At 37.4% G+C, this 26,249-nt stretch overlaps 3 protein-coding genes across 16 annotated transcripts in view; 2 read left to right on the forward strand and 1 right to left on the reverse strand.

Annotated features, from left to right (window-relative positions):
* Positions 1-26,249, reverse strand: part of LOC136042072 (uncharacterized) — a 522,356-nt gene continuing 496,107 nt past the window's right edge. For all 14 annotated transcript variants that reach the window (XM_065726955.1, XM_065726954.1, XM_065726953.1 and 11 more), the window contains one exon: positions 1-24,888. In XM_065726955.1, coding sequence (XP_065583027.1) covers positions 100-1,179 — 1,080 coding nt within the window. In that variant the 5' untranslated portion in view covers positions 1,180-24,888 and the 3' untranslated portion in view covers positions 1-99. The remainder of the gene's footprint in view (positions 24,889-26,249) is intronic.
* Positions 3,530-4,114, forward strand: LOC136042069 (N-lysine methyltransferase KMT5A-A-like). The gene has a single exon (XM_065726943.1). The coding sequence runs from the start codon at positions 3,530-3,532 to the stop codon at positions 4,112-4,114; it is 585 nt and encodes a 194-aa protein (XP_065583015.1).
* Positions 24,759-26,249, forward strand: part of LOC136042070 (piggyBac transposable element-derived protein 3-like) — a 5,557-nt gene continuing 4,066 nt past the window's right edge. The window contains exon 1 of the mRNA XM_065726944.1: positions 24,759-24,924. Within this exon, the coding sequence (XP_065583016.1) occupies positions 24,759-24,924 (166 nt within the window). The remainder of the gene's footprint in view (positions 24,925-26,249) is intronic.

Genomic DNA, 26,249 nt, shown 5'->3' on the forward strand with positions numbered 1-26,249 from the left:
CGACAAAAAGTTGACCACAAAAGTTGTTATTAGGAAATATGCATTTTTGCCTACTTCCCTGGATATAATTTTTGAATTTAAAGACACTATTTTTAATTCCTAAGCATAAAAAGGAAACTGACACGTTTCCTTTTTTAGATTACCAGAGAAATTGAAGCCATTATTCGTGAAGAATCCTCGATAAAGACCATGCTTGCCCCTGGACCGAGCCTGAATGCACCTAAACCAACCTTGAATGCCCCTGAACATGACTGCCCCTGAACCAACCTTGACTGCCCCTAAACTGACCGCACCTGCCCCTGAACCAACCTTGACTGTCCCTGAACTGACCTTGACTGTCCCTGAAGCGATCTTGACTGCCACTAGACTGACCATGCCTGCCCCTGGACTAACCTTGACTGCCCCTGAAACACACCCGGCCTCTTTGATCGCACCTGAAAATGACTCTAGGAATCCTTCCATGACCCTTGCTGTTTCGAAGGATGTAAAAGGGAAGAAGCCAAGGAATTTTTTCACTATTTGCCAATTTTGCCACTGGTCCTTATACAAATTGGACAAGCACTTTTTGGCAAAGAAAGGAACCTGTAGCAAGAATCCCAATGGAGAACTTTGGTCCGTCAAAGAAGCGAAGGAAATGCACGAATTGGCCAAGGATGAGCTTGCAGAGAGGTCGCAGAACAAGTCATATTTTTTGGCGTCGCAAGTGAGCAGCTTGGTGGAAGAAACAAAAACATTGCACGGTTTCTGCAAGGCTTTGTCGGCCTTGACCGGAATATACTTTGACCCTCTAAATCTACCGGACCGCGCACTTTCATTCGATGACACCAGGCCAGTGACTCTACCTGCCCCCGGACCAGCCACTCCTGAAGGCACATGCACACACACACACAAACACACACACGCACACAGCGCACCTGGCAGGGCCATCAACATCGGCGCTACCACAGCAATCGTCACCTGTCTTGGAAACAGATCTTTTCTCCGGTAAGCCATCAAGGGTGTCCTCTCAATTTCGCCAGAGAAGAGTCTCGGAAGATTCAGACCCTGATGATGTGGTGGATAGCGACGAGGAGGGAAGCCTCTACGCTCCAGAGAGCCCAGAGCACAAATCTTCGGAGTCGGAGGAAGAAAAATCAGAGCTGCGAAGTCAATACTACAAGAAGGAATGGAGTTACACATCTGATGTCAGGAAAAAGATGCAAAAGCACGGGCTGTATGACATCTACACCCGAAATGTCAAAACAGCAGAGGAGGCGAAGAAGATGGCCTACGGAATCGAGTTGATGAGCAAGTTTGAGAAATGGTCGGCGCAATGTGGCGATGGGAGTACCAAAAAGTATAGGAATCCTTTTGAGTGCGCCCGAAAGATCGTATACTTTATATTAGAGGGCACAAAGTATAATTGGAAGAATTTCCACTCTGCCGAAAGAGTGGAGCTATTCTTTTCAAAGCTTGCGGACTGTGGGATGGAAGGGAGTAGCAGAAACAAATACGCTCAGGGTTACTACAGGTTTGTCAAATTTATCACATCCCGTGGTAGTGAAGCACCATCAGAGCTCAGAGCTGAACATAGCCCACGTCAACTCTGTTATGTCGGCGTTTAGCATCCTGGATAAGAAGCAAAAATCACTGGCGACGGCTGAGATGAGGCACAGAGAACTCCAGCGGACTTTCGATCCGAACTCTTTCAATACGGAGGACTACAGGAACCTGAAAGCTGGAGTGGAGAAGTGCATGGCTCCTGTGATCAAGCGTCTATCAAGAAATCGGCTAGTGGATGAGGACCACATAAACCTCACTGCGTACCTCTGTTTTTTGGTTTCCTTTATGTTTGGACACCGGCCAGGAGTTCCGGAGAATATGACGGTGAAGGAGTTTCTGAACAGGCGGTTTGTGGAGGAGGAGAATATGTTCGTCATACTCGTTGAAAAACATAAGACCGCTAGCATGAAGTCCGCTGGGGTTACACTCAGTGTCCGCGAAGAAGTCATTTTTAGGAATTACCTATCGTTCGTTCGACCTGCTTTGATAAAGCCAGACAAGCCAGAACCAGAAAACTTCCTTTTATCCATGTTGGGACTCGAGATACTAAACACAAGCGGAACATTGCGGAGGTTCCTAGAGAAAATTTTCCCAGACGGCATGAGGCCGGGTGTTCGCGTTCCGACTCAAACCACGATACGCCACCTAATCGCGACTATTAACAGGAATGCGACCCACCTGTCAAAGGAGGAGAGAGATATGATGTTTGACTACCTGTGCCATTCTGGTAAGTTTTTTTCATTCTACATAATTAGGGCTGTCTTTCGTTAGAATGTCTACCACTAGTTCTTAAAAACTTGAAATCTAAGTGTCTATTCCCTTGTCACTTGGCTAAATTTTGCTCATTCTACATAATTATGCTTGTCTATTGTTACAATTTATACCTATATATAGTAAAACATTAAGTCTAAGTGTCTATTAAATATAAATGTCTATTTCCTCATGTGAGATTTGGGAGGACCTATCCAAAATGTCAATAAAATTTCCAATTAACTGGTACGCTTTTTCGACAAAAAATTGACTCCAAAATGTCAATATATCTGTAAACAAACAGATTTTCACGCTCTTTCGACACGATTTTCGTGAAATTTGGGGGGACCTATGAAAAATGTCAATAATTTTCCAATTAACAGGTTTTCAGGCATGTCGTTTGCTAGAATCTATACCTCTATATTGTAAATATATTAAATCTAAGTGTATATTAAATCTAATTGTCTAATTCCTCATGTAGGATTTTCTTAACCTTTTTTTTTTAGAAACTACATCAAAGAATCGGTACGAAGCTTATGAGTTTCCCCGGATTGCTGCAAGCAGAACCATCATGGAAAAGTGTACACAAGGAGCTGAAAAATGTTCTGCTTCGGAAACAATTGGGGACACGGACGACGAAGACGTTGCTTCATGCATGGATGAGGCAACCAGAAAAAGGGCGACCAAGGCAGTAAGTTTACCATTAAATTATGGGATATAGATTTCTTAAACAGTCTTCAGCATTTTATATAATCCTTAAGTAATCCTTTTTAATAATCCTTTAATAAGCTTTTAAGTGATCCTTTTCTTTTCTTTTTAGGCTTTCAACTAAACTAAGTATTAATTGAGCCTCTTCTTTCTTTCCAGACTTTCAACTTTTACATAATCCTTAAGTAATCCCTTTTTAATAATCCTTTAATAAGCTTTTAAGCAATTCTTTTCTTTTCAGCTTTCAACTAAACTAAGTATTAATAGACCCTTTTCTTTCTTTCCAGGCTCTCAACCGTGTTCTGAAGGAAAAGCCAATAGATGGAAGGGCCAAGTTGAAGACGGCTTCCCTGAAATTAGTAAGAACAATCAATCCGGAGCTAAAAAGCACACCCATATTGAAGTCTGTCAAGGATCTCTACAGGAAGCAGCTCAAACAGGTTCGAACTGAGGAGATCCTTAGAAAAATCTCGGAGAAGCGTGGAATGGAGCAGATCTTACTGAGGCCCTCACAGAAGAAGCCTTACAGATGGCAATTCGTCGGATAGGATACCAAGACACCGTGCCGTCTCTGGAGCTAGTCCAGCAGACTTACAGCAGATTGAGGATCCCGAAACTCTTTCCTTCTGAGCCCTTGGTAGACGAATATCTGACCACATGTGTTCTTAATCAGTCCTGGCCGGGAATGACCGTAGCCCAGAGCCTCGACAAAGGAGCTGGACAAGGCGTTTATGCCACACTGCCCCTCTACAAAAACAAAGTAGTGGTTGAGTACCACGGGAGAAGGAGGGCTACCATCGAGGCAAACCGACTCCTTCAGTCACTACTTGGAGAGGATGATGGAAGCAATTATTTTTTGACAGTGGACCAAGATGTCACGATAGACGCAAGAGAAAAGGTTTGCACTTGCCATCCCCATCAGCAATGTTTTGGACGCCTTGTTAACCATAAGGCGAATGAGGATAGCCCGAATCTAAAGTGTAAGGCGTTGGTGGTAGATGGTTTGAAAATACCTTTTCTCGTTGCGACACAAGACATCACGGCGGGAGAAGAGTTGTGCTTCGACTACGGAGTCAGGCCTGGCCAGTTCAATGAGGGCTATGAGCAGATATGAGTTCCTCCTACCTGAGAAGTCCAGGAAGCGAAAGAGATCAGCCTTGATGGAGTTAGCAATGGACGAGACACAAGAAGAAGTAAGGAGTGAGGAGCCTCAAATGAACACACACACAAGCACACACACAGCCACAGACACAGAGCCACACACTCATACACACAGACACACACTCACATACAATGGAGGAGATGTCAGAAGAAGCACGCAGTTCACCTTTGAAACCGACACCTTGGTGGGACATGAAGCTGAACCAAAATCTGCAGCGATGGAAGGAAATGCAGGAAGATTTTAGCAGCGATGAATCAATTTCCAGCCAAGACCTTTCAGTGGTTTTTCAGCAAGTGGCAGGAAGCAGTGGCAAGAAGCCAAAGAAGACCAATCAACTGAAGATTGAAGAATGTAGCCAAGCTTTTGAGGCTGTGGCAAAGCGACTCTCTGCCACTCAGGAAAAAAAGAAGAAAAGGGAGAAAAGAAACAAGAAGAGCAAAGAAGACGAGTGGCAAGTCACTAATACACAATAGTTTTTTTTTAATAATTGTTTTTATAATAGTTTTTTGTTATTCAATTGCTGTCAGTGATTGTTCAACAAGACGACTGGAAAGTCGCTAAACTACAATAGTTTTTTAAATAACAGTTTAATAATTAATAATAGTATAATATAGTAATATAGAAATATAGTATAATATAGTAATATATTAATAATAGTAATAATTAATATTAGTTTAATAATAGTTTAATAGTTTTTGTTATTTTAACACACAGACATTACATGACACAATACACATAATAATACACATTACATGACACAGAGGATGAGGCCTACTGGGGGAACCTCTTCAAAAAAGACGCGCCACTAGCCTTGACCTCTTGGGTGGTGTGGAACAAAGGCTTCTTTTCCAGGTTTCATTCTCAAATCCCTTAAGATATTTGCCTGTATAGCAGTGGAGCCAGTCAACATTGGTGCTGATTAACAGAATGTACTACATTGGCAATTCAAAAAACTTTATAAGTGGCATGAAGACTAGTTGATTTCCATTTTTATTTAATTATGTTTAGTGCGGTGGCAAGTTTAGGTACTCCATTATTTTTGTAAGGGCAGATCCCCCGCCCTAAGAAGGGGAAAGCGAATAAACATGTCTAATAGCGTGTAATGTGTGGCTGTTTGTGTATACATGTGTTGCTGTGTGTGTGTGTGCATGTGTGGCTGTGTGTGTGTGTGTGTGCATGTGTGGCTGTGAGGCTGACTGTATATGTCTATGTGGCTTTGTGTGTGTGCATGTTTGGCTCTGAGGCTGAGTGTATAGGTCTATTTGGCTGTGTGTGTGTGTGTGTGTTTCAGTACATTTATCTGTGTGTAATTTGTTTGCATGCTAGGATATGTGTGTTAGTTGTGTGTGTTGGTAGTGCGTGTTAGTTTGTGCGTGTGCATGTGTGCCTGTGTGTGTGCATATGTGGCTGTGAGGCTGAGCGTATATGTCTATGTGGCTTTGTGTGTGTGTGTGTATGTGTGTGTGTCTGTGTGTGCATGTTTGGCTATGAGGCTGAGTATGTAGGTCTATGTGTCTGTGTGTGCGTATGTGTGTGTGTGTGTTTCAGTACATTTATCTGAGTTTGTTTTGTTTGCATGTTAGGATATGTGTGTTAGTTGTGCGTGTTAGTGTGTGTGTGTGTGCATATGTGGCTGTAAGGCTGAGCGTATATGTCTATGTGGCTTTGTGTGTGTGTGTGTGTGTGTGCATATTTGGCTATGAGGCTAAGTGTGTAGGTCTATGTGGCTGTTTGTGTGTATATGTGTGTGTGTGTGTGTGTGTGTGTGTGTGTGCGTGTGTGTGTGTGTTTCAGTACATTTATCTGTGTGTTTTGTTTGCATGTTAGGATATGTGTGTTAGTTTTGCGTGTTAGTGTGTGTGTGTGTGCATGCGTGGCTGTGAGGTTGATTGTGTATTTCTATATGGCTGTGTGTATATATATATATGTGTGTGTGCATGTGCATGTGTGGCTGAGAGGCTGATTGTGTAGGTCTATGTGACTGTGTGTACGTGTATGTGTGTTTGTGTCAGTGTGTGTGGGTGCGTTTTTGTGTGTTTCAGTACATTTATCTGTGTGTGTTTTGTTTGCATGTTAGGATATGTGTGTTAGTTGTGTGTGTTTTAGTTGTGCGTTTTAGTGTCTGTGTGTTTTTACATGTGTGGCTGTGTGCATGTGTGGCTGTGTATGTGCATGTGTGGCTGTGTGTTTTTGCATGTGTGGCTGTGAGGCTGAGTGTGTAGGTCTATGTGGCTGTGATTTTGAAAGCTTTTTCTTCAGTATAGATTGGCAGCTACTAAGCGGAACACAGTAGCTGCAAGTACAAAATACATGCTACTCCACATGTTAGAATTAGACAAGGAATCGTTGTGCAAGTAGGTTCCAAGCATGGTTGACATTTACTCATACCCATCCCAAGCACAGAATAATATAAATAACCATGTCGGTGTCAGTACAAAACAGAATACTTTTCTTAAACCACAAGATCAGGAAAAAACAGAGAGAGCAGATATAAAAAACAACAGGATAGAAAATCTCGACTCTACTCCAAATTAAAATACCAGACACAATTCGTATGTGGTCTCCAATGTATGACACCAGCTGATGTCATAACTGAATGAATAACTGAAAAAGTTATTCTCCGAAAAAACAAAATGGCAAAAGAAACCTTCCAGTTCTCCCCAAGAATGTGTGAAAAATGTCAAAGAAAGAAACGAGAAAGACGCTTGAGCTTACAGGCTAAAGAAAATAATCCAGAATCAAGATCTTGCAGTAGTTTGAAACATGGAAAACAAAATATGCAACTCTTCAAGAAGAGTTGAGATCTCTTAAAGCAATTAATGCTTAAATAGTCAAGCTTGTCTACTTACTCCAAAAGTGTATCAATAGCTTTTATGATTATTTTCTGCAGATTTCAAAAATTCGAAATCTGAAACCGTTGAATCCTCAGAAGAATTAAACTTGCGCATAATAAATTGGAAAGATTCATTCACAGGATAAAATGCCAAGATTGATTCTTTAGAAATGAACCAAACACTAGTCCAACAACAACTACGGACTACGCAAGCAAACGCTGTTTGCTTAATTGAGATACTTAATGTGGAGTGCCTCAGCGTCATCTATCTAGCTGTGAACACTTAAAAATATCGAAATCCTTAGTGATTTTAAATGTACCTGCAATAAGTTGTGGGTGACAGAAAGAAGGTACCTAGATTTTCGAACATTTTATGTTTGAAGCTGCTTTTTTTGGAGCCAGATTCCTGAATTGAAGCAGAAATCTTACTATTTTCCGAAATTCAGTTGCTGATTTCGAAGCTATCAGAAAAGGACAAACTGATCTCTAAACTGAACTCAAGGATTGAACATCAGGAGCAACGATAACAAGAACTAGAAGTTAAAGACCGTAGTCTTAATCTTGTTGTTCACGGTTTAAGAAAAAATAAGTGGCGAAACCATTGAGTAAAATCTTCAGGATTTACTCAGAAGTTCTCTGGAGATTAAAGACAATATTCACAATACTAGATTACTCAGAGTCAAGCAAAGTGTCAGTGTTTCTGTTTGTGGGAATGCCAAGAAACCTAGTTCACTTCCTGTTGTCTTCTCTTGCAACAAGGAGTCGGATATTCTTACTATAATGAAATCAGTGGGTAAACTAAAAGGTTCAGCGCTGCGTATTTACACTGATTTAGTTCCCAATCTAAATGCATTTAGGGCCCAGCTCCTTGCCAAAGCTAAGGCTTTAAAGGACTCCGAAAAATACACGTATGAACAGGTAAGGCAAATTGGCACTGTAGAATATCGCAACGCATCAAATGAGCAGTGGTCGGACATTGATGACAGTGACTAATCTAATAATCATTGTATGGGCTAATAAAGGTTTTTTTTTCTTTCAAGATTGCCCAACGTTTAACTATGTTTCTTACGAGATTTGTTTTCATTTTGTTTCACTTTAGTATTTTGGTTTATCCTTAAAAACATCAGTTCAAAAATCATACTGTACTTTCTAGTTATTATCAGTACCCAGTAAACTGCAGGTTCAATATTCCGGGTTTTAAGTTTCAGCTGCCCAGGGCGGGATGCAGTGATAGTATGTTTATATGATTGACAATCATTTGGGCGTGCCAGGGAATAACAGATTGATGTCTTTTGAGACGGAGCAACTTAATTTTGGTTCTTTTTAGGAATCTTTTAGTATTTTTGATAATGAAAATGATAATGCACTTGTAATTCATGTTTGTATGATGTTGCTAATACACTGATCTCGAATGATCTGAGGATTGGATTTGTGAATACCCAGGGTCTTCTGAGTAGTATGAATGAAATAATTACTTTTCTCCCTTCAAAATCTATCAGAATTCTTGTGTTTGCGAATCTTTTTTGAAAGAAATAACTCTACCAAATGTTGAAGTTCCTGGTTAAGTTTTTACAGCAAAAATCGGTCAACTAAGAATAAAACGGGCTTAGGATTTTTGTTAAAGAGGATAGTTCATTTCGGTGGCTTTCTGATATAGAGCGACTTTGCACAGAAAGTCTGTGAAATTATTGCAATTGAATTTAAATTAAGGCTATAAATTGTACAAGCGTGTGTTGTATATAGGCAACCGTCGTCATCTGTTAATGAATTCCTAGTAATTTTTGAAAAGTTAGTAGCCATTGGCTGGTTGTGACGTGATACTAATGGGTGACTTTAATATTGAACAAATGGATAATGAACATGATACACCTACATCTAATTTCCTTTCCCATTTTTTTTTCCAAGGTTTCTTTTCCCTGTGTATAATATTCCCTGTCGTGTGACTGCTTCTACAGCAAATATTATTGATAACATTCTTCTTACGAGATTAGTTACGTCATCGAAAGCGGTCTTGACCGATTTTTCTGACAATTCTTTAATTTTAGCTGATGTGAATTACGCGGTACGGTCAGCTAAGTTTACTGAAACGACACGAGGAATAGTTAATAAATTGTATTTAGCTAAACTTAACGCTATTCTAAATTCTGAATAATGGTCTTATCCTCTAAATTGCGATGATGTGGATGTTGTTACCAAACCTTTTTTAGAAAATTTCCGCCTGGCTCTTGATGATAGTTGCGCCGTGATCAAAATTCGTAGAAATATATATAATGCCCTGAAGCAACCGTGGATATCACCAGGTCTACTCAAATCTATCCGGGTTAAATTAGTTGTTTGAATTATTTTTGGCAGACCCGTCTGAATCAAACAAAATCCAATTTAAAAATATATAAGCATTGTCTAACTAAAATAACGCGAAACAATCCTTGCAATTGAAAGAGAAAATAAAAAAAGAAGGCGTGTCGATGTATTACAAAAGCAATGTGTTTATACTCACCTGGCATTCAAGTACTGCCCTTCCGATGATTATAGCTTGAATCGAGATGTTCAAATTTGAACTATGTCTGAAATTTACCCCTATTGCAAGGCCTTTAATGGAAAAACAATGGGAATGTGTTGCGCCTCAAGAAAAGCTAAGCTTCCTCAACTGGCTGTACCACCAGAGCCATTGAAAACTTTGCTTACCGAGTATACGTCTGAATCGAAGCGTTTTAACAAACATCAGGAAATATAACTCATGTATCCAAATGACGTCGTTTGGTGCCCAAATCAAAGTAAAAGGGCAAATTTATCATAGAGGAGCCTCCATTCTACCATTCTCAGGTGAGCATCACAAATGTTTGCAACTGTACTTCATCAGTGATAGCAATGCTAAATTGAATGCACGTAGTGAAATGGAGGTATTGGGGGAAAGTATTTCGATGCATTACTAAGATAGTATTTTGAGGCATTTTGGGATGCTTCAAATTCACCTAATAAGACTTGGCAACTAATTAATTCTTGTCTTCGTCATAACCTGCCTTCAAAGAGTCCTATAGAGATACATGATTTAGAAGGACAAGTTATAAATGACGATGTTCGTGTGGCGGATTGCCTAAATGATCACTTTGTTTCAATTGGAGAGGTTGTGACTGCAAAAATTGCAGAAAGAAAATTCTAATAGTAAAGATATATTTATAAAGTATTTATTGTATTCATAAAAAATATATCAATATTTTTAATCCTGTAATGGAAGGTGAACTGTTGAACATATGTATATTAAAGAAGAAGGGTGATTCTCAAGGACTTGATGGATCTTCGACTAATATTGTCAAGTCTGTTATGCCGAGTATTAGTATAATTATGGTTCACTTAAAAAACCTTGCATTTTGAACAGGAACGTTCCTGTTCGCCAAATAATGGTTGGACATTGAATGCTATAACCCAAAAACAGCATTAAAGTCTGTAAAGAAAAATTTAAAACAGTGAAAGAAGTCAAGATAAAGGTTCTACAAAATGTGTTAACTACAATTACTCTGCATATTATGAAGTGGAGATGGAGAGAGCTGATATGATAAACTTTATGATAAACTTGAAGATGATGTTACTTGAAGATGAAGTGCTTCTAGAAAATCTTCACGAAAACAAAGGGAAACAAGAGTCTGAATTTGAAAAATTGGCGAAATCAGAGGAAGAAAAGGTTTCAACTGCAATGAAGGCGATCAGTTGTTAAAAATTGGAAGCCTATCTATTGACAGCTTTAGTTATTCGACTCATTTGGGCAAATCTTGGACTGACCCTCATTGTGATTTTCTTAAGAACAAAATCAAAGAAGAAATCGAGAAAAATAATTTTGTGACACTGTTAATCCGTAGTAGGCCATACGAAACTTTGGACAAGTATATACCATCTAAGTTGGTATATACTCAGTCAGATTTTAGACACATCCAACGTGTGAGGATCTAGTGTTTTTAACTGTTGAACCAAGTTTTTTCAGCCGGACCATTAACCTCTTAAAAAACAATGGTCAGACAAAGAATAGTTTGTCCCGAATGTAGGCTTAGAGTCTTTTCAAACTCTGTGAAGTGTGGAGGGTGCAATTGCTCGTTTCACGCAGGAGCGGGAAAATGTGCCAGAATTGATACAGCTAATTAGAGTGAGAGCTGGTGTTGTCCTGACTGCTCCTCTAAGAAAATGCCAATCAATAAGGTAAATTCTTTAAATTCACCTGTTTTACCTTCACCTCGCACCCCTCGTTCTCCAAATTCAAGAGCTAAGATGCTTAATATCTTAAAAGAGCTCAAATCGCCGGTGCTCCCCCCTTCGCAGAAGTCGACTCTAGCCTCTCCCTATTTACAACATGAAGTGACGTCCCCCCCCTCTTGAAGTTTCTTGTCAGACTGAGTGCCAGACCTTTTCTTCCGTCGACCCATCCTATACTCTGAACACCACCATTGGAAAATTACGAACCTGCTCACGTGAGGTATCAGTTCAGACCGAACCTTACTCATATGTTACCAGAGAAAATTTAACGTATCCAAATCCCTGTGTTAAAGATTTTGCTTGCCAGACAAATCTTGATACTCTTAAACCATTAAAAGACAGACTAGAAGAGTTATTAAGCTACATTTCGACCGTAATTTCGGAACCCCTATCTGTAACTCAAAACAGTGATATAACAAAGAATAATGAAGTCAATCAAGTGAAATTAAAAAATTCAGAAAATGCTATATTTCCCTTCGTAAATTCATTTGAGACGTCAAGGGCGTTTGAACCAGTGACAAACCAGGTGATTAGCAATGACATTGACCGGAACGGTCAAGTTAATAATGTTGAATTGAAATCAATTATTCATGAACGTAATCCCACTGTATCCGAATACAGGAACAACTTAACGGCTTCCGGTTGTATGCTGAATTTGAAAGAGGATAATGACACCTTTGTTTTAAAGACTAATAAGGTTACTACGAAATCCGATGCAGATATTGAAATTGTTTATGAGAAACTTGTGGCATATGAAAGTGAAGGAAACGGAAGAATTAGCTGGAAAAAAAATGGTGATCAGCGTGTAATTGAAAATAAAGAAAAAACGAAATCAGTTTGCAAGGATTTTTTACGTGCAAAATGTAACCACGGAAAAAGATGTAATCGGCTCCATATTTGCAAATATTTTCTGACGGGTTCTTGCAATAAAAGTTCGTGCTTGTTTGACCATGTTTCAATTTGTTCTGTTTTTATGTCGGGTCGTTGTTTCGGTTGTGACAAGTATCATGTTTTTATACCAAAGTCGTTTAGTAGGTTATTCTCTAAGCCACAAGCTATACCTTCGCATGTGCACGATTCTAGTTCTAAGAATTTGACAAAAAACGGAGATGGATTTCGGAGGGAGGCCCCGCCCTTTTTAGGCCAGCGTCGAAAGCACTCACGACCCCATCCTCCCCTTGGCCAGGTTCCTGTCGACACCCATTCTTATCCCCCTGCATTTTCAGCCCAACAATTAATAAACCCTTCCCGATTACATACTCCCCCGCCTTACCCCTTGTTATCTCCTCCTCCTCTCCGTATACAGAAGTCCTATTTCCTTCCCCCTTACAGTATGCTGCCCCATACCCTCCCTACTCCGCCGCAAACCAGCAATTTCTTGACGGACATGAATCACTATTCCCACCCAGCCCCCCTTTCCCAGCACCTTACGAAACCCCAGCCCATTCGTTTTATCCCTCGTGCCTACCCTGTAAACGTGACTCAGGTCTGAGATTTTTTGCGTCCAATAATTGTCATATAATAAGTCCTCGTGCTTCGTCCATATCCTTGCCCGTCCCCTCACATCCAAATCCCCAAAGCAAATCCTTCTCTTACCCCTCTTCTCCAAAGCATAATAAAATTAAATTAAAACCCTACCCCCCAAGAAATTCTCAAACCCATCAAGTTTCCCCGTCGCGATTCCCCAATCGGTTTGTTTTTCCTAAACTTTTAGTTACTAATGCTGAAAGTCTTAATTTTGAAAAGCTTACTGAACTCGAGGTGGTTTCAGAATTACATTTGATAGATATTATAGCTGTTACTGAAGTTCAATCCCATGACCCAGGGTCCCTACACCTGACAAATTATTCAGAGTTTGTTAAACTCCGTCCTTCAGACCACCCACTCGGGAAAAAAGGTGGCGGAGTTCTGTTTTTTACTAAGAGTCACCTTTACCCAAAGGTTATTCAAGTCCCTAATTTATTCGAGTATGATGAAATCCTCTGGCTAAGTGTTAGACCAAAAGTACTCCCTCGTCCATTTATTATTATTGCAATAGCTGTTTTCTATTATTCCCCAAATCAAAATATCGAGTCAAAACGTAATTTTGTCCAGCAATTACAGGCAAGTGCTGATTTTGTTATTTCTAAGTACCCCAATGCTGGCCTTTTTTTAGTTGGCGATGCCAACGACCTTAAAATGGATTCCTTTTGTGCTTCACTTAAAGTAAAGCAAATTGTTAAAACACCGACGACTCGGGGAAATACCTCTCTTGATGTTATTTTAACTAATATGTATAATTTTTACAGCCCTCCCTCAACTTTGCCCCCATTAGGTTGGAATTATCATTTTTCCATTCTTTTGTCCCCCTCCTCAACTTTTAAGCATACTTTCTCAAAGACTTATAGCACTTACCACCCCCTTCAAAATTCTGGTCTCCTTTCTTTTGGTATGTGGCTGAGTACTGAAGATTGGTCCGACATTTATAGTTTACAAAACCTTGATGAGAAAACAGCCACGTTTCATAAAAAGCTAATTGATAAATATCAAATTTGTTTCCCAGAAAAAAGGTTTAAAAGGTGCTCAAGTGACAAACCCTTTATTAATCAAACAATAAAAACACTAATTAGAACCAAATTGAAGCTGTTTAAGAATGGTAAACTCGATCTGGCCAATATATTAAGAAAATCAATTAAAAGAGAAATTCGTAAATTGGCACGATCATACTACAAAAATAAGATCGAAGAATTGTTCACTAATAAGCCAAAAAACTGGTATTCCGAGGTTAAAAAGCTATGTGGCAGGAGTCTTGACCAGCTTAATTTCAACTTACCAGAGCCCCCTGATGTTACTGCAAATAATCTAAATAAATTTCTCGCTTCCATTGTCCAGAGCCTTCCAGCATTGCCGATCCAATTATCAACAGGAGCCCCATCCCCCTTTTTCCCGACTGTTTCCCCATCTGAGATTGAAAGAAGAATTGATAAACTAAGAAAGACAAGTGTTTGTCCTTTGGATATCCCGTTTCCCCTTATTAGAGCCTTCGGTGACTTCCTGTCTAAGCCCTTGTCTGTCCTGTTTAACGAAATTACTAAATCTGGGCAAATTCCAACAATTTGGAAACAGGGTTTTATTACCCATTTGAAAAAGAAAAATGGAAAGCCTGGCTTTGATGGTGTTCGGCCTATTACGCTTACTCCTATTTTTTCAAAATTGTATGAAGGATTCCTTGCAGATTTGCTAAAGGAAAAAATCCTACCTCTTACTGACCTGAAACAATTTGGAAACCTAAAATCAACTTCTACTTCCCACTACCTCGTTTCTCTTATTGACCACATCGGGAAAATACTCGAAAAACCTAATTCCTGGCTAAACTTAATTTCTATTGACCTTCAGAAAGCCTTTGACCTTGTTAACCACAATATTTTAATTGAGAAACTAGAAAGCGAGTTCAATATCGATCCCTTACTGGTAAAATTGGTTGCCTCATTTTTAACAAATAGATCACAGGTGGTTAAATACCAGAACCATTACTCAAATCCTCTCCCTATCTACAATGGCATACCCCAAGGAACTCTCCTAGGCCCCCTCCTTTTTTCAGTCATGCTTAACAGCCTTGCGAAGGAAGTTCCTGACCGTTGGAAATTTGTTGATGACCTAACGATTGTTGAAAGTTGCTTCAGAAATTTAATAAGCGACCCTATGAGTATTCTCAATGAAATTGGAAGTGAGGCTTTGTACCTAGATATGACCGTAAACCCCTCTAAGTCCATGATAATGCCGATTTGTTTCCTCAAATCCTCGCCCTGTTTTCTTAATCCTATCCTTCCTGAAATTTATGCATCCTCGGTTAAATTACTTGGAGTCACAATTTCGTCAAATTTAAAGTGGGATATCCACGTTAAAGATATCATCCATAAAGCTAATGCGTCTATCGCCCTCCTTAAGCTCCTAAATAAATATAGCGTCCCCCCTTCTCACTCCTTAAGGTTGTACACGTCGTTTGTCCGTCCGCATCTTGAATATGCTTGTCCAGTTTGGCACCCTGGCATCTCCCGTGAAGAATCAGACAAAATTGAGTCAATACAAAAAAGAGCCTTGCGAATAATTTTCAAAGAAGGCAAGGTGCCTTACTCTCTGCTCCTAAAAAAAAGCTAGTTTGGAAACCCTTGAGCGAAGGAGGTCGTCGTTGTGCCTCCGTTTTTCAAAAAATGCAATAGCGAACCCTCGGACGGCAAGTATTTTCCCCAAACGTCACTCACCATCCAGATTACGACAGCCTCGAGCTGTTTCTGAGCCCATCCCAGTTTTGTCCCCCATTCGTTGCGTTACCTCCAGATATAAAAAAACCTTTGTCCCCTTCATCACAGAAAAAATAAATAAAATAGCCAACTAGTTTCGCCTCCCCCCGTTTTTTTTTCTCTTCCATGTGAGGTGCTTTAGGTCGTTCTTCGTTTGATTCGTTTGTTCCCACCGATTGTTTATATGTTCTCTTTTAAACCTTTTCAACGCTAATTTTATCTCACTCTTTTAGTTTTGTTTTACGACTTACCTTTTCAACTTTCTGACATATTGCCGTTTAATTTTTTCTTTTTTTTGACAAATGAATGGCTTTGCCTTTCTGATTTAGTTGTTTTTGACATTGTTTAACCAGTTTTTTAGTTGTTGTGCTATTTTTATGATGTGTTTTTATTTTTATGGTTTTATGACTCTGGAATGCGAATTCCGGAATGCGTCCCTCGGGGCTTGTGATAGTTATTTTTTGAAATTAAATATCTTATCTTATCTTATCTAAGAACATTAATCCCTCACATAGTTGAAATTTTCAATTAATACCCCCCCCCTTTTTTTCTTTTTTCTTTTTTTTATAACTCCACTCTTATCTAATAGTTTGAGTGTTTATTTTGCAATTGCAAACTTTGTAATTCTTGCTAGCTACATTTTTGTTTAAATTTGTTTTCCCTGTTTTAACTTTACGAGTTTTTATCGTTTGACTTTTTATTGATTGCAATTTATGATGTTGTACTGACGCTGAAGTGCGAATTCGGCCCTTTTGGGCTTGTGATAGTCGCTTTGTTGAAATAAATATTATCTTATCTCCTAAAGACCAACCAACCAACCAGCCAACCAGACCAACCAGCAAAAGACCGAAGACCATTATCACCAGAACCAAGAGAAATATGGAGCAATTCTAAAGTCTTTTAAAAATGCTAAGTTAATTCCGTTGCATAAAGGGAGGATTCTGCAAATTCTATTAATTACAGGCCAATATCCATATTATCTGGCTTTTCTATGGTAACTGAAAGGTGTTTTTACAATAGAATGTACAAGTTCCTGAATCGCAGAAATTTTTCAGTAAATTACCGTTTGATTTTCGGAAGGAGCATTCTACCCAGCAAGCAGTTCTTGCCATGCTGCAGTATATTCATGAATGTTTAGATAAAGGGCTTATTCCTGCGAAGCTGCTCTTTGATTTAGAAAAATCTTTTGATACAATTTTTCATGAAATATTGCTGTACAAGTTAGATGATCGTGGTATTAGAGGCCAAGTCCTGAATTTTGTGTAATCATATTTACATGGTTGGTATCAGGTAACGCAAATTAATGATTCCTTGTCTATGCCTCGTCATAAGTCAGAACAGGTTAGCATTCCATAGGGGTCCATACTTGGTCCCTTGCTATTCCTGGTTTATATTAATGATTTTTGCAACTCTTCTGACGAGGGGAGTCTCAATATTTTGTTTGCTGATGATACAGGTTCAACTGTTGCTGGCGAGTCCACAGATGATTTGAAACAAAAGATTAAGAGAGTTTTAACAGCATTGATTCAATGGTTATATACTCATTGATTGTCACTAAAAGTAGCTAAAACAAAATTTATGGTTTACAGCCACATTTATAGAGTATATTGAATTTGATAAGGTGAGTGTTGAAAGCCTAAATATAAGCTTTCAAAGAGTAAGTTCGATCCGGTACATTGGTATGGAGATTGATTATAATCTTGGTCGTCTTCGAATTAAAGCAGCAGAAGGAGTTGGAGTCATGTCTAGGTTACAAATTTTTTTTCCCTTATGAAATATTAAGATTGTTACGTTTTTCTTTAGTTCATTCCCATTTATCATATTGTCCTATTGTTTATCTGGCAACATTTAAAACCCATCCTAAACCGTTACAAGTGGTGCAAAACACGGCTCTAAGGATTTTACATAAGTATCTACCATCACCTTCGTCATACCCTGGTAAGACAACGACAGAAACTCTTTGTTTGTTTGTTAATGCATATCCTTCCTATTTCTTGTCTATGTAATCTTTCTTCAGTACTTTTTAAAATTAAGTACGACCGTCAAATACTCCCAGTTTATTTTCAGTCCATTGATATGCTTGGGTCGGGAGTAAGGGCGAACTTCATCGTTATGAGACTCGGCATAAAGACCAGCGTATTTCTTCTAGATTTATAACGGAACGATCGAGATTTTCACCAAGGAACATGGTAACAAGTGCATGGAGAAAATTTCACGCTGTATATGATGAAAGTGAATCATTTAATATAATCCGACAGGAACATCAAAATTTTTTCATAGAAACTTTTCAACATTAATATATTATTTCTTTTTCTTTCTGGATGTTTTTCAATTTTTTTTTTTTTTTAATTCATCGTCTCTGATTGCTCATGATGTCATTCTTCGTGAACGTTTATTTGATTGTTTTGTTATTGTGATATATTTTTTGTCTTTCTGCTTTGTGTGCTGGGCCGTGGACTTCTAGAGTCCAGAAACTAGGATCTTCAACTAGTTTTACTTATATTGATAAGGTCACCACAATCACAAGCTCTGCCTCTCCGTGGTGACCCAGTGTATTTTATTTGTTATACGTACTACATTAATAAATTGAATTGAGTATGCTTTAAATATTGCAAAGGATTACATGGGGCTGGAAAAATTAAAAGTCAGAATTCTAGTTTTCTGGATTCTAAAATTATTTATTCTGTAGGCTAAATCTTAAATTTTCTGTAGGTTTGTTTTGAAAAAGCGTTTGTCATTCTTAAAGATGTTTTTTGTCTTAACATTGGATAAATAGAGACAAAAATATATTTGCCCATGGGGAAAGGTAATTTTTCAAACATAAGTTAACAATGAGTACAGGCACTCCCCTTCATAACACCCTGTTGGCTGAAAAGATAAAACTGGTTTCATACTAGTTAAAAATACTTTAATATACAATAAACCAACTATTGTAAGGTCCATTACGACTTTCGGGAAAATATGACGATTTTTTAATGATACTTTGTATTGTGTAATGATAATGTTGCTTTTATCAATAGGTCTAAATTAGCAATCTCTGCCAGCCAGCCTGCTTGTTAATATAAAACTGAGAAGTATAGAAATAAAATGTGACAAAATCTTGTGTAACTCTTCCTTAATTTCTAGATCTTTGCATAATTAGAAGACAAAGGTCTACAAATTTCTTACAATATCTTACCTCTGTTCAGTTCAGTTCCTTTTATTATTGCAACAACTATTTACAAGAGCACTACTCCAATGGTCTTCATTTTGAACGAGTAATAATTTGTATTTATGTATAAACTATTTTTCAAGAAAACCTCTACATTTTTTGAGGAGAATTGACATCCTGTGATTTGTGGGCCTCAAAAAATGTAGATAGGTCATGAATTTTAAAAAAAGATCGTTAAGAACTTAATTTTGGAAAGAAATAATGCCAGTGACATCATTTTTATGGGCATATTTCGAAAGAAGAGACACGTCAATTTCACCACAGGAGTGGTTGTATCGTCTATTGTATGAATTAAACATTCAAAATTTCACAAGAAACGCGGCTAAGCATAATGAGCCATTTACGAAATACATTTTCATCAGTTTCATAATAACAAGAGGACAAAACTGTAAATTAATATTTATTGCGATAAAACAGCAAATTACAACGAGTTGACAACAAAAGGGAAGAAAATAAAAACACTATTATTCGATAAGTGACAGCGAAAATTACAACAAGTCAAAAAAAAAGAGCAGAAAAAAGAAATGTGCGGTTACATGACATACAAAAACTAGGATCAGGACGAATCAAAATTCGATGAGAGGAGCAGGGAAGTGAAGAAAGAAATGTAAATGACCTATTGCTCAAAATCCACAAACTGGAACAACAAAAGAGACAAGACAAAGAGGACGACCAAATAATTGTAAATGCACCAGTGAAAATGAACAAACTTGACCATGAAATGTGACAAATCATTTCGAGCAGCAATAGTAAAGAGCATTTAAAAAATCTGAAGTAATAATATATAAAAAAAGAACAAATGAATGTTTGGTAAGAATACTTACTAAAACGACAGTTATAACGATGCAAAACCGAAATTGAAGAGCAAAATATTTGTGATTAAACGACGAGTGGCAGCAGGAAAGAAGTATCAGAATGTGTCAAAATTGAAAGCTAAAAACAAAGAAATGTCATATTGTTGCCTTTAATCTAGATCATTTTGTGAAGGCTGATTAAACACAGTTAAAAGACTAAATATAGCCATGGTTGGGATCGTGATTCTTAGGGCTCATTCACAATGAGATTTTACTAATACCGAGATTTAGCTATATCTAATTTGAGCCAATCAGATTTTACATAGAATTCTCTGATTGGCTGAATATTCTACAAGAAAGTCTAATGGGCTTGAATTAGAGCTGTCTAATGGGCTTGAATTAGTGTTGTCTAATGGGCTTGAATTAGTGCTTGCTAATTTCAGCATTAGTATAATCTCATTGTGAATGGGCCTTTAACTATATTGGCTTTTATGAATAATTATATTGCAAAGTAATTTCTATTCTTAAAAACTTTGTTCATAATCTTCAGTAGTTTATTTTTAACTTCATAACCACCATATTTAAAAAACTCATTTACCACGCTATCAGAAGCTGGGGCCTTATTGTTTTTCAGTCCTTTTAGTAATAGGGCTCTGTTTCCCAATAAATCTAAATTGAAGTTCTCGGGCCTCATGGATAAGTTCTATCAAATATGTATATCTGAAGTAATTATATAAAAAGAACACATTAACGTGTGTTAAGAATACTTGCTAAAACGATAGATACAACGATATACATTCTTATATCATCGAAAAAAACCTCCAGCGTGCCACGCCATTTTTAATATAGGACAATTTCAGCTTCTAGTCAGAGTAGAAATGCCAGAGTAGAAATACATGATGCAAATTGTTTACAAGGATTCATTGTGAAACACGTTTGTCTACCCATGATATTTCATGCCATTGACGGAAAATTTCGAAAGTATGAAGGACCCAGAGGAAAATGGTATTTCATAGCATTTATTGAAGAAAAAAAGTGGAAAGAAATTGAGCCACTGCCTTTCTATGTTGACCACTGTCAGGCGCTCAATTTGAGCGAATTGGAAGAATTTTTGCTGGAGGAATTACGAAAAGTAGCAAAGAACCTCTTAATGTTATATTTCTTGTGTACTTTAGTCGTATTTTTACTTTTGTATATTACGTGGTCACTGCACCTTGGACGCTGGATTATTATGGCTGGTGCAATTGTATTGTGGACGCCCTACATAAGAAGCATGATTGACGACATTTGGCACAATTTAAGAGATCATTTTTGAAGGCATCATTTTATTTGAAATTTCTATCAATCTTTTTTCAAACAACATTTTTCTATTAAAATAAATCAAAATAAAAAAAGTCGCCTGTACTGTAAGTAAATTATTTGAGTATGTTCTACTCCCACATATCGATGAATTTGTTAATTATGAGGCTAACCAGTTCGGCTTCCGGTCAGGTCTGAGCTGTTAACATGCTCATCGTGTTTTAGTGCAGCTTATTAAGGAAGCCGCTCGGAATAATTAGTCTTTATTTTTGCCCCCTTGATATATCTAGAACATTCGATAGTGTTTGCCATGCTCAGGCTTGGTATGCTCTTAGTCAGCTTGGTGTGAATGCGTCTGTGATTCTGGTTTTGAAGTTTTGGTATTCAAATTCTTATTTAAGATTAAAAACAGGAAATGGTGATTTTTTCGGACATATACCAGTCAAGTGTGGAGTGAGAGAGGGAGGAGTTCTCTCTCCTCATATCTTTAATACTTCTATTGAAAATGTTTTGTCTGGTATACGTAGTTCAGTTTTACTTCAGTGTTTGATGGGAACGACTGATTTTATCCTTGGTTTTAACATGGTTTTATCCTTGGACGAATTAGCAACTGCAAATGGATCCTCTAATGTGGAGATTCTAGAGTTGTTTCATGGTAGAAATGTTGTCGATTGTTTTATCCATCAATGTGGATTGGACAGAGAACTTCAAAAACATTGGAAGTCCACTCAATCAATTGAGTACAAATTCAATTGTCGAATTCTTCACGAACCAACGAAGTATCCGGACCCAGGTCCAGTTAAAGGAGCAGGAAGCGATATAATTGAAAATCATAGCACCAGATTTCAGATTAGAAAGATGTCAGATTAGGAAAGAAGAAGCAATTGGACGAAAGAGTCCTGTTTTTTACGAAGAAGAAGATGAAAATGAAAAAAACAAACAAGATCATCCAGCCCCAACCAGACCCAGACACCAGACCAAACCTGCTTTTTTTGGCCAGACCTTTTGGGGTGGATTTGCTATAGGCCAGGGCCTCACTATGATCGGAGTGACGATTGGAATGAAGATATGTATTTTTAAATAACAAAGTTTCGTAACAAATTTGTCATTTCTTGCCCTATGTACTCCCACAAAAAATATAAATTTTGAATAAAATTTAGGCCCAAAAAAAAATAGGATTCACAGACGTATCATACTTAGCTTATGCTGACGACTTGCTTTTTATTAGCCGAACTGAGACCGGTTTAGCGCGTTCTGTCCGATCCGTTGCTGATGCATTTGCAAGAATTGGATTATTGCTAAATGTAGATAAATGTGAATTTCTTATATTTAATGGGGTTAGTTCGTCTCATCCTTTGGGTTGCATTTCTTTTTCCGTACCAAAAGTTACTTTTTTTCGATGGCTTGGGATTTCTGTTTGCAATTCTTTAAGTTCTTTTCGTTTTCAGATGATTAGGGATATTCAATTTAAGCTTAAACTGGGGCATTCTAAAATTGTTCGAAATCGTGGACATTTCCGGACTTACAAAGCTGTACTCGAGTTTCTGCGACCATTCTGTTTATTTTGTGCTGGTTTTTTATGCTTTCGAATAAAGGTGACGTAAAGAGGGTCAAGACGGATTACTATCGCTATTTAAAGTTCCTACTTTATTTACCACGATCATTTCGGAACGGAAGGTTAATTAGTAAATATCAGGCAACGGATATTATTCTTTCAGTTGAAAAACTAAGTTCAAATTTAATTGATGAAGCACCAATCTATCTTGGTCCTAACAATCATCTTATTTGCCTCTTTTGCTAAATTGTTATATTTTTTTTTCTTATATTTGTGTTATTTGTTTTTGTTTATTTTGTGTTCTTTGTTTTCTTTGTTTTTCTCCTTGTACTCCACTTTTTCCCTTTTGTAAGTGGGTAAGAAATAAATTATTATTATTATTTAGTAATTATCGAATTTAAGATAAGTCAAGGCAAAAGGCGAAGATGGACGAAGATGTATTTTATATCCTCAGCAGAGTCTCGTTTGAGAGTTTATACTGAAAACACCTCTATTGGATTTAATCAAATTTTAAAGTAACACAAAATTGTGATTCGCTACGGATTTTTCATAATCGGACTTAGATTGCACAACAAAAATAAAAATGGAATTTTTAACAGCATTAATTATGCTATTGTTAGTCTTTGTAGTCAGTGGCTACTGTTTTGTGGCCTACTTGATTGACAATGAGAAAGAAGCCAAGCGAATCATGATTATAGTAAGCTTTCTGATATATTTATTGCTGCTTTTTTTTATCTCTGATGACTACAAATTTAGTCGAGATGTCGACGAATATTTCAATCTGCGGTGACAGCATTTGGTCTTATTTTGGTAATTTTCCTTAATAAAAATGTAATTTTTTCGATAAGCATTGATGCTTACCGCTATTCGTAATAAATACAAAAATAAAAAAAAGTTCAACCAGAATCCGTTCAATTGAAGCTATAACAAACCTGTAAGGCAACTTTTCTTTACGAACTTATTTTTGCCTTTGCATAGTGAATATTGACTCTTAAACAGGTACGCCTTTCTATTTTGAGTAGCTAGTAACTATTATCAAAATAACGGAAGCAGCATAAGTCCAGCTACAGATTTAAAAATAAAATCAAATGAAATGTCAATAAAGCTTAAAAAACTTGATCCCCTGAGCGAAAAGGTACAACAACTATTTGTGGAATTTTGTTCAATCTCGGAATCTCCTAACAGGAAAATTTTCGAAGTGGAAAAAGGTCTGAAAATTCAGTTGCGGAAGTCCGTGAGCTAAAAATGTAAGTTGCAAAGAATAAAAAGATAATGGATCGATTTGAGGCGGATCAAAAAGGGTGTAATGTGATACTCTACAATTTTGACCCAAAGATAAGAGATTCTACTCTAAAAAAGGACATTTTTAGATGCTTAAATGAAATTGTAAGACATGCCCGGTTCATGCAGACAGATATCAAAGATGTTAGTTGTTTTTCGTTTACCGTCAAACCAGAAAGTTAGACCAGTCGTATTTAAATTTGCGTGAATGGAATTAAAAAAATCTCTATTTGCTTCAGCGGCACTTTTCAGAAGGTTTCATTTGTCATTAGCCCCAGACTGCACTTCTTCAGATTTATTGGCGCACAATAAGTTGATACCGATTTTGGAAGACGCTCGTATGGAAGGACATTTAAACGCAAAACTGAGGGGTGTGAGACTTTTCGTGGGGGATAAGATTTTTGCATGTGATAGTAAACTTGGTAAAGTGAAAGAAATCGATGGATAACACAAAAGGTTATAACATTAGAGGAAATGAGAACCCACAATCATCAGAATTCAGACTTAAATCGTACTATGCAGAGTTGCAGTGAAGTAAAAGACAATATAAATTTACTCAGTAAAGAAGGATCAATGTCAGTCAAGCATGGGACTGTTATTGAAGTTCAGACAGAAAAGTGTACGCTTGATGAGATGGCTAGCTCCCATAATGCTATTCATGAGCCTGGGACATTTTGCGCGTCAGAGAAGGAAGCGGATCGTCAATTTCTGATACTAGTGGTCAGAGTTTTGGAAGTGCTGCTTCTGTATTTAGTGTAGGAGAGGGGGGGCTATTAAAATCTATTAGAGCCAACTACCTTAGCCGGTTGTGAGAGTTGGGATGTTGTTTCCCTTGTTGAGACGTGGAATTCTCTAGATTATTTTTCGTCATGTGAAGATTTTGATGTTTTTGAGTGTAGGAGAAAAGTTTCGGCAAATGGTAGATACTATGGAGGAGTTTCGGTGCTTTTAAGGAAGGGTGTATTTAATTTATCTCGTAGAATAGAAAGCGAGTCTGAATATTTATTATGGTTAATAATATCAGTTAAAAATGTCAACCCCAACCGTAACAAAACAATGACGAAAAAATTACGAAAACATACACTAGAATATGGGAACAATATGAATACAAAACGTACGAACCTTTTCTGGGTATATTCACAGCTGAAAAAAAAGATAATGCTACCCACTGTTGAAATTGATTCGAAAACAGTTTTTGCGACTAACTTAACCAATGACAAAGAAACCTGGTCTGAAAGACAGAAAGATGGTGAAACTGGAAATACAGGTGAGAAGGGAAAAGACGGAAGTAAAAATAATATTAATAGTAAAATCGAATATACAATCCTTCCTGAAAGCAGTCTTTTCTCTACACTAATAGAAATACACTCTTTAGCTTAAAGAAAAAAGAAGACTCAATACATATAAGAGAAAGAAATATTCTTAGAATGGTTGATTTAATTGAAAACGACATCTTTCATGCTGCAACAGAGGAATAGGCTTTCTAATTTAAGAGCTCATTATACAGCTCTGCTGATTGGCAAAAACTTCGACAGCCAGGTTACAAATGAAGTAAATTTGGCAGATCAATCAATGCATGCTTACAAAATTAAACAAGTTTATGAACTTGTTTATGAATAAGTCAGTTTAAAAGAGGCCACCTTAAATGTATAGTCGACAAATTCAGATTTAAACTTTTATCAGAGTCAGAAGACTTTTGTCTCAGAGTAAGAAAGAAATTACAAGAATGAGTATCAAATCAGTGTTTAACCTTGCAAATATTCTTTCAGCCATTTTCGGGAATTATGGAGGAATTGTTACTTGGAACTGAAGGATTTGTAGACTTATTAACTACAGAAAAGACGATGAATATCGACAAAGAATATCAAGATTATTTATTACTTGTTAGAACAAATCTCAACAGAACAAATGAGTTAAGTAACAAAATTCACAATTTCATCAAAAGTGTTAAAACGAGCTTTTAAGGCTATAGAATTGGAAAGGGCCAGGTCAAAAACGCAGAACAGATGTATCAAGAACATTCTACAGAGTTGATAAAGAATCATATCAAACTTGCAAAACAAACATATCAAGTATGTAATGACTTTCTTTTTTCATTTATACCTTTTTCATCTATTTTCAATTTTCATTTGACAACACTGGAATAACGGATCAAATAGATTGGTGTTCAATATTCTAATTTGATGAATGCTTATACTCCTGTTTCTATGGCAATTAGTGATATAAGCACCAGGTTACAACGTCATAAAGTTCGTCAGTTGGTTTCTCGGTTGAAAATGTAATATTCGATTCTTCTAGCCAACTAGGAGGCCAAAACATAACGGAGCTTGATTCGCCGACGTCACTTGTTGATTTTAAGATTGATTTTGCAGAAAAGGCTATCAGTTAATTCTGAGATTGCTGATATCCGGTTCACAATCGATGAATTTCAGAGACATACTGAAATCCTACGAAATACTAAATCCTACGAAATCCTACGAAAACTTGTTAGCGTATGTTTTCGTATGATTCCTTGTATATGTTGCTCATTTGCCTCAAAAAACTAGTTCTTACAGCCATTAGATACTACAAGCCTTTGCGAACCTAGTCACA

The sequence above is a fragment of the Artemia franciscana genome, unplaced genomic scaffold, assembly GCF_032884065.1.
Source record: "Artemia franciscana unplaced genomic scaffold, ASM3288406v1 PGA_scaffold_60, whole genome shotgun sequence".
NCBI lineage: Eukaryota > Metazoa > Arthropoda > Branchiopoda > Anostraca > Artemiidae > Artemia > Artemia franciscana.

Excerpts from the sequence above, each read along its gene's own strand:
- LOC136042069 (XM_065726943.1), top strand. The coding sequence starts at position 3,530 with ATGGCAATTCGTCGGATAGGATACCAAGACACCGTGCCGTCTCTGGAG.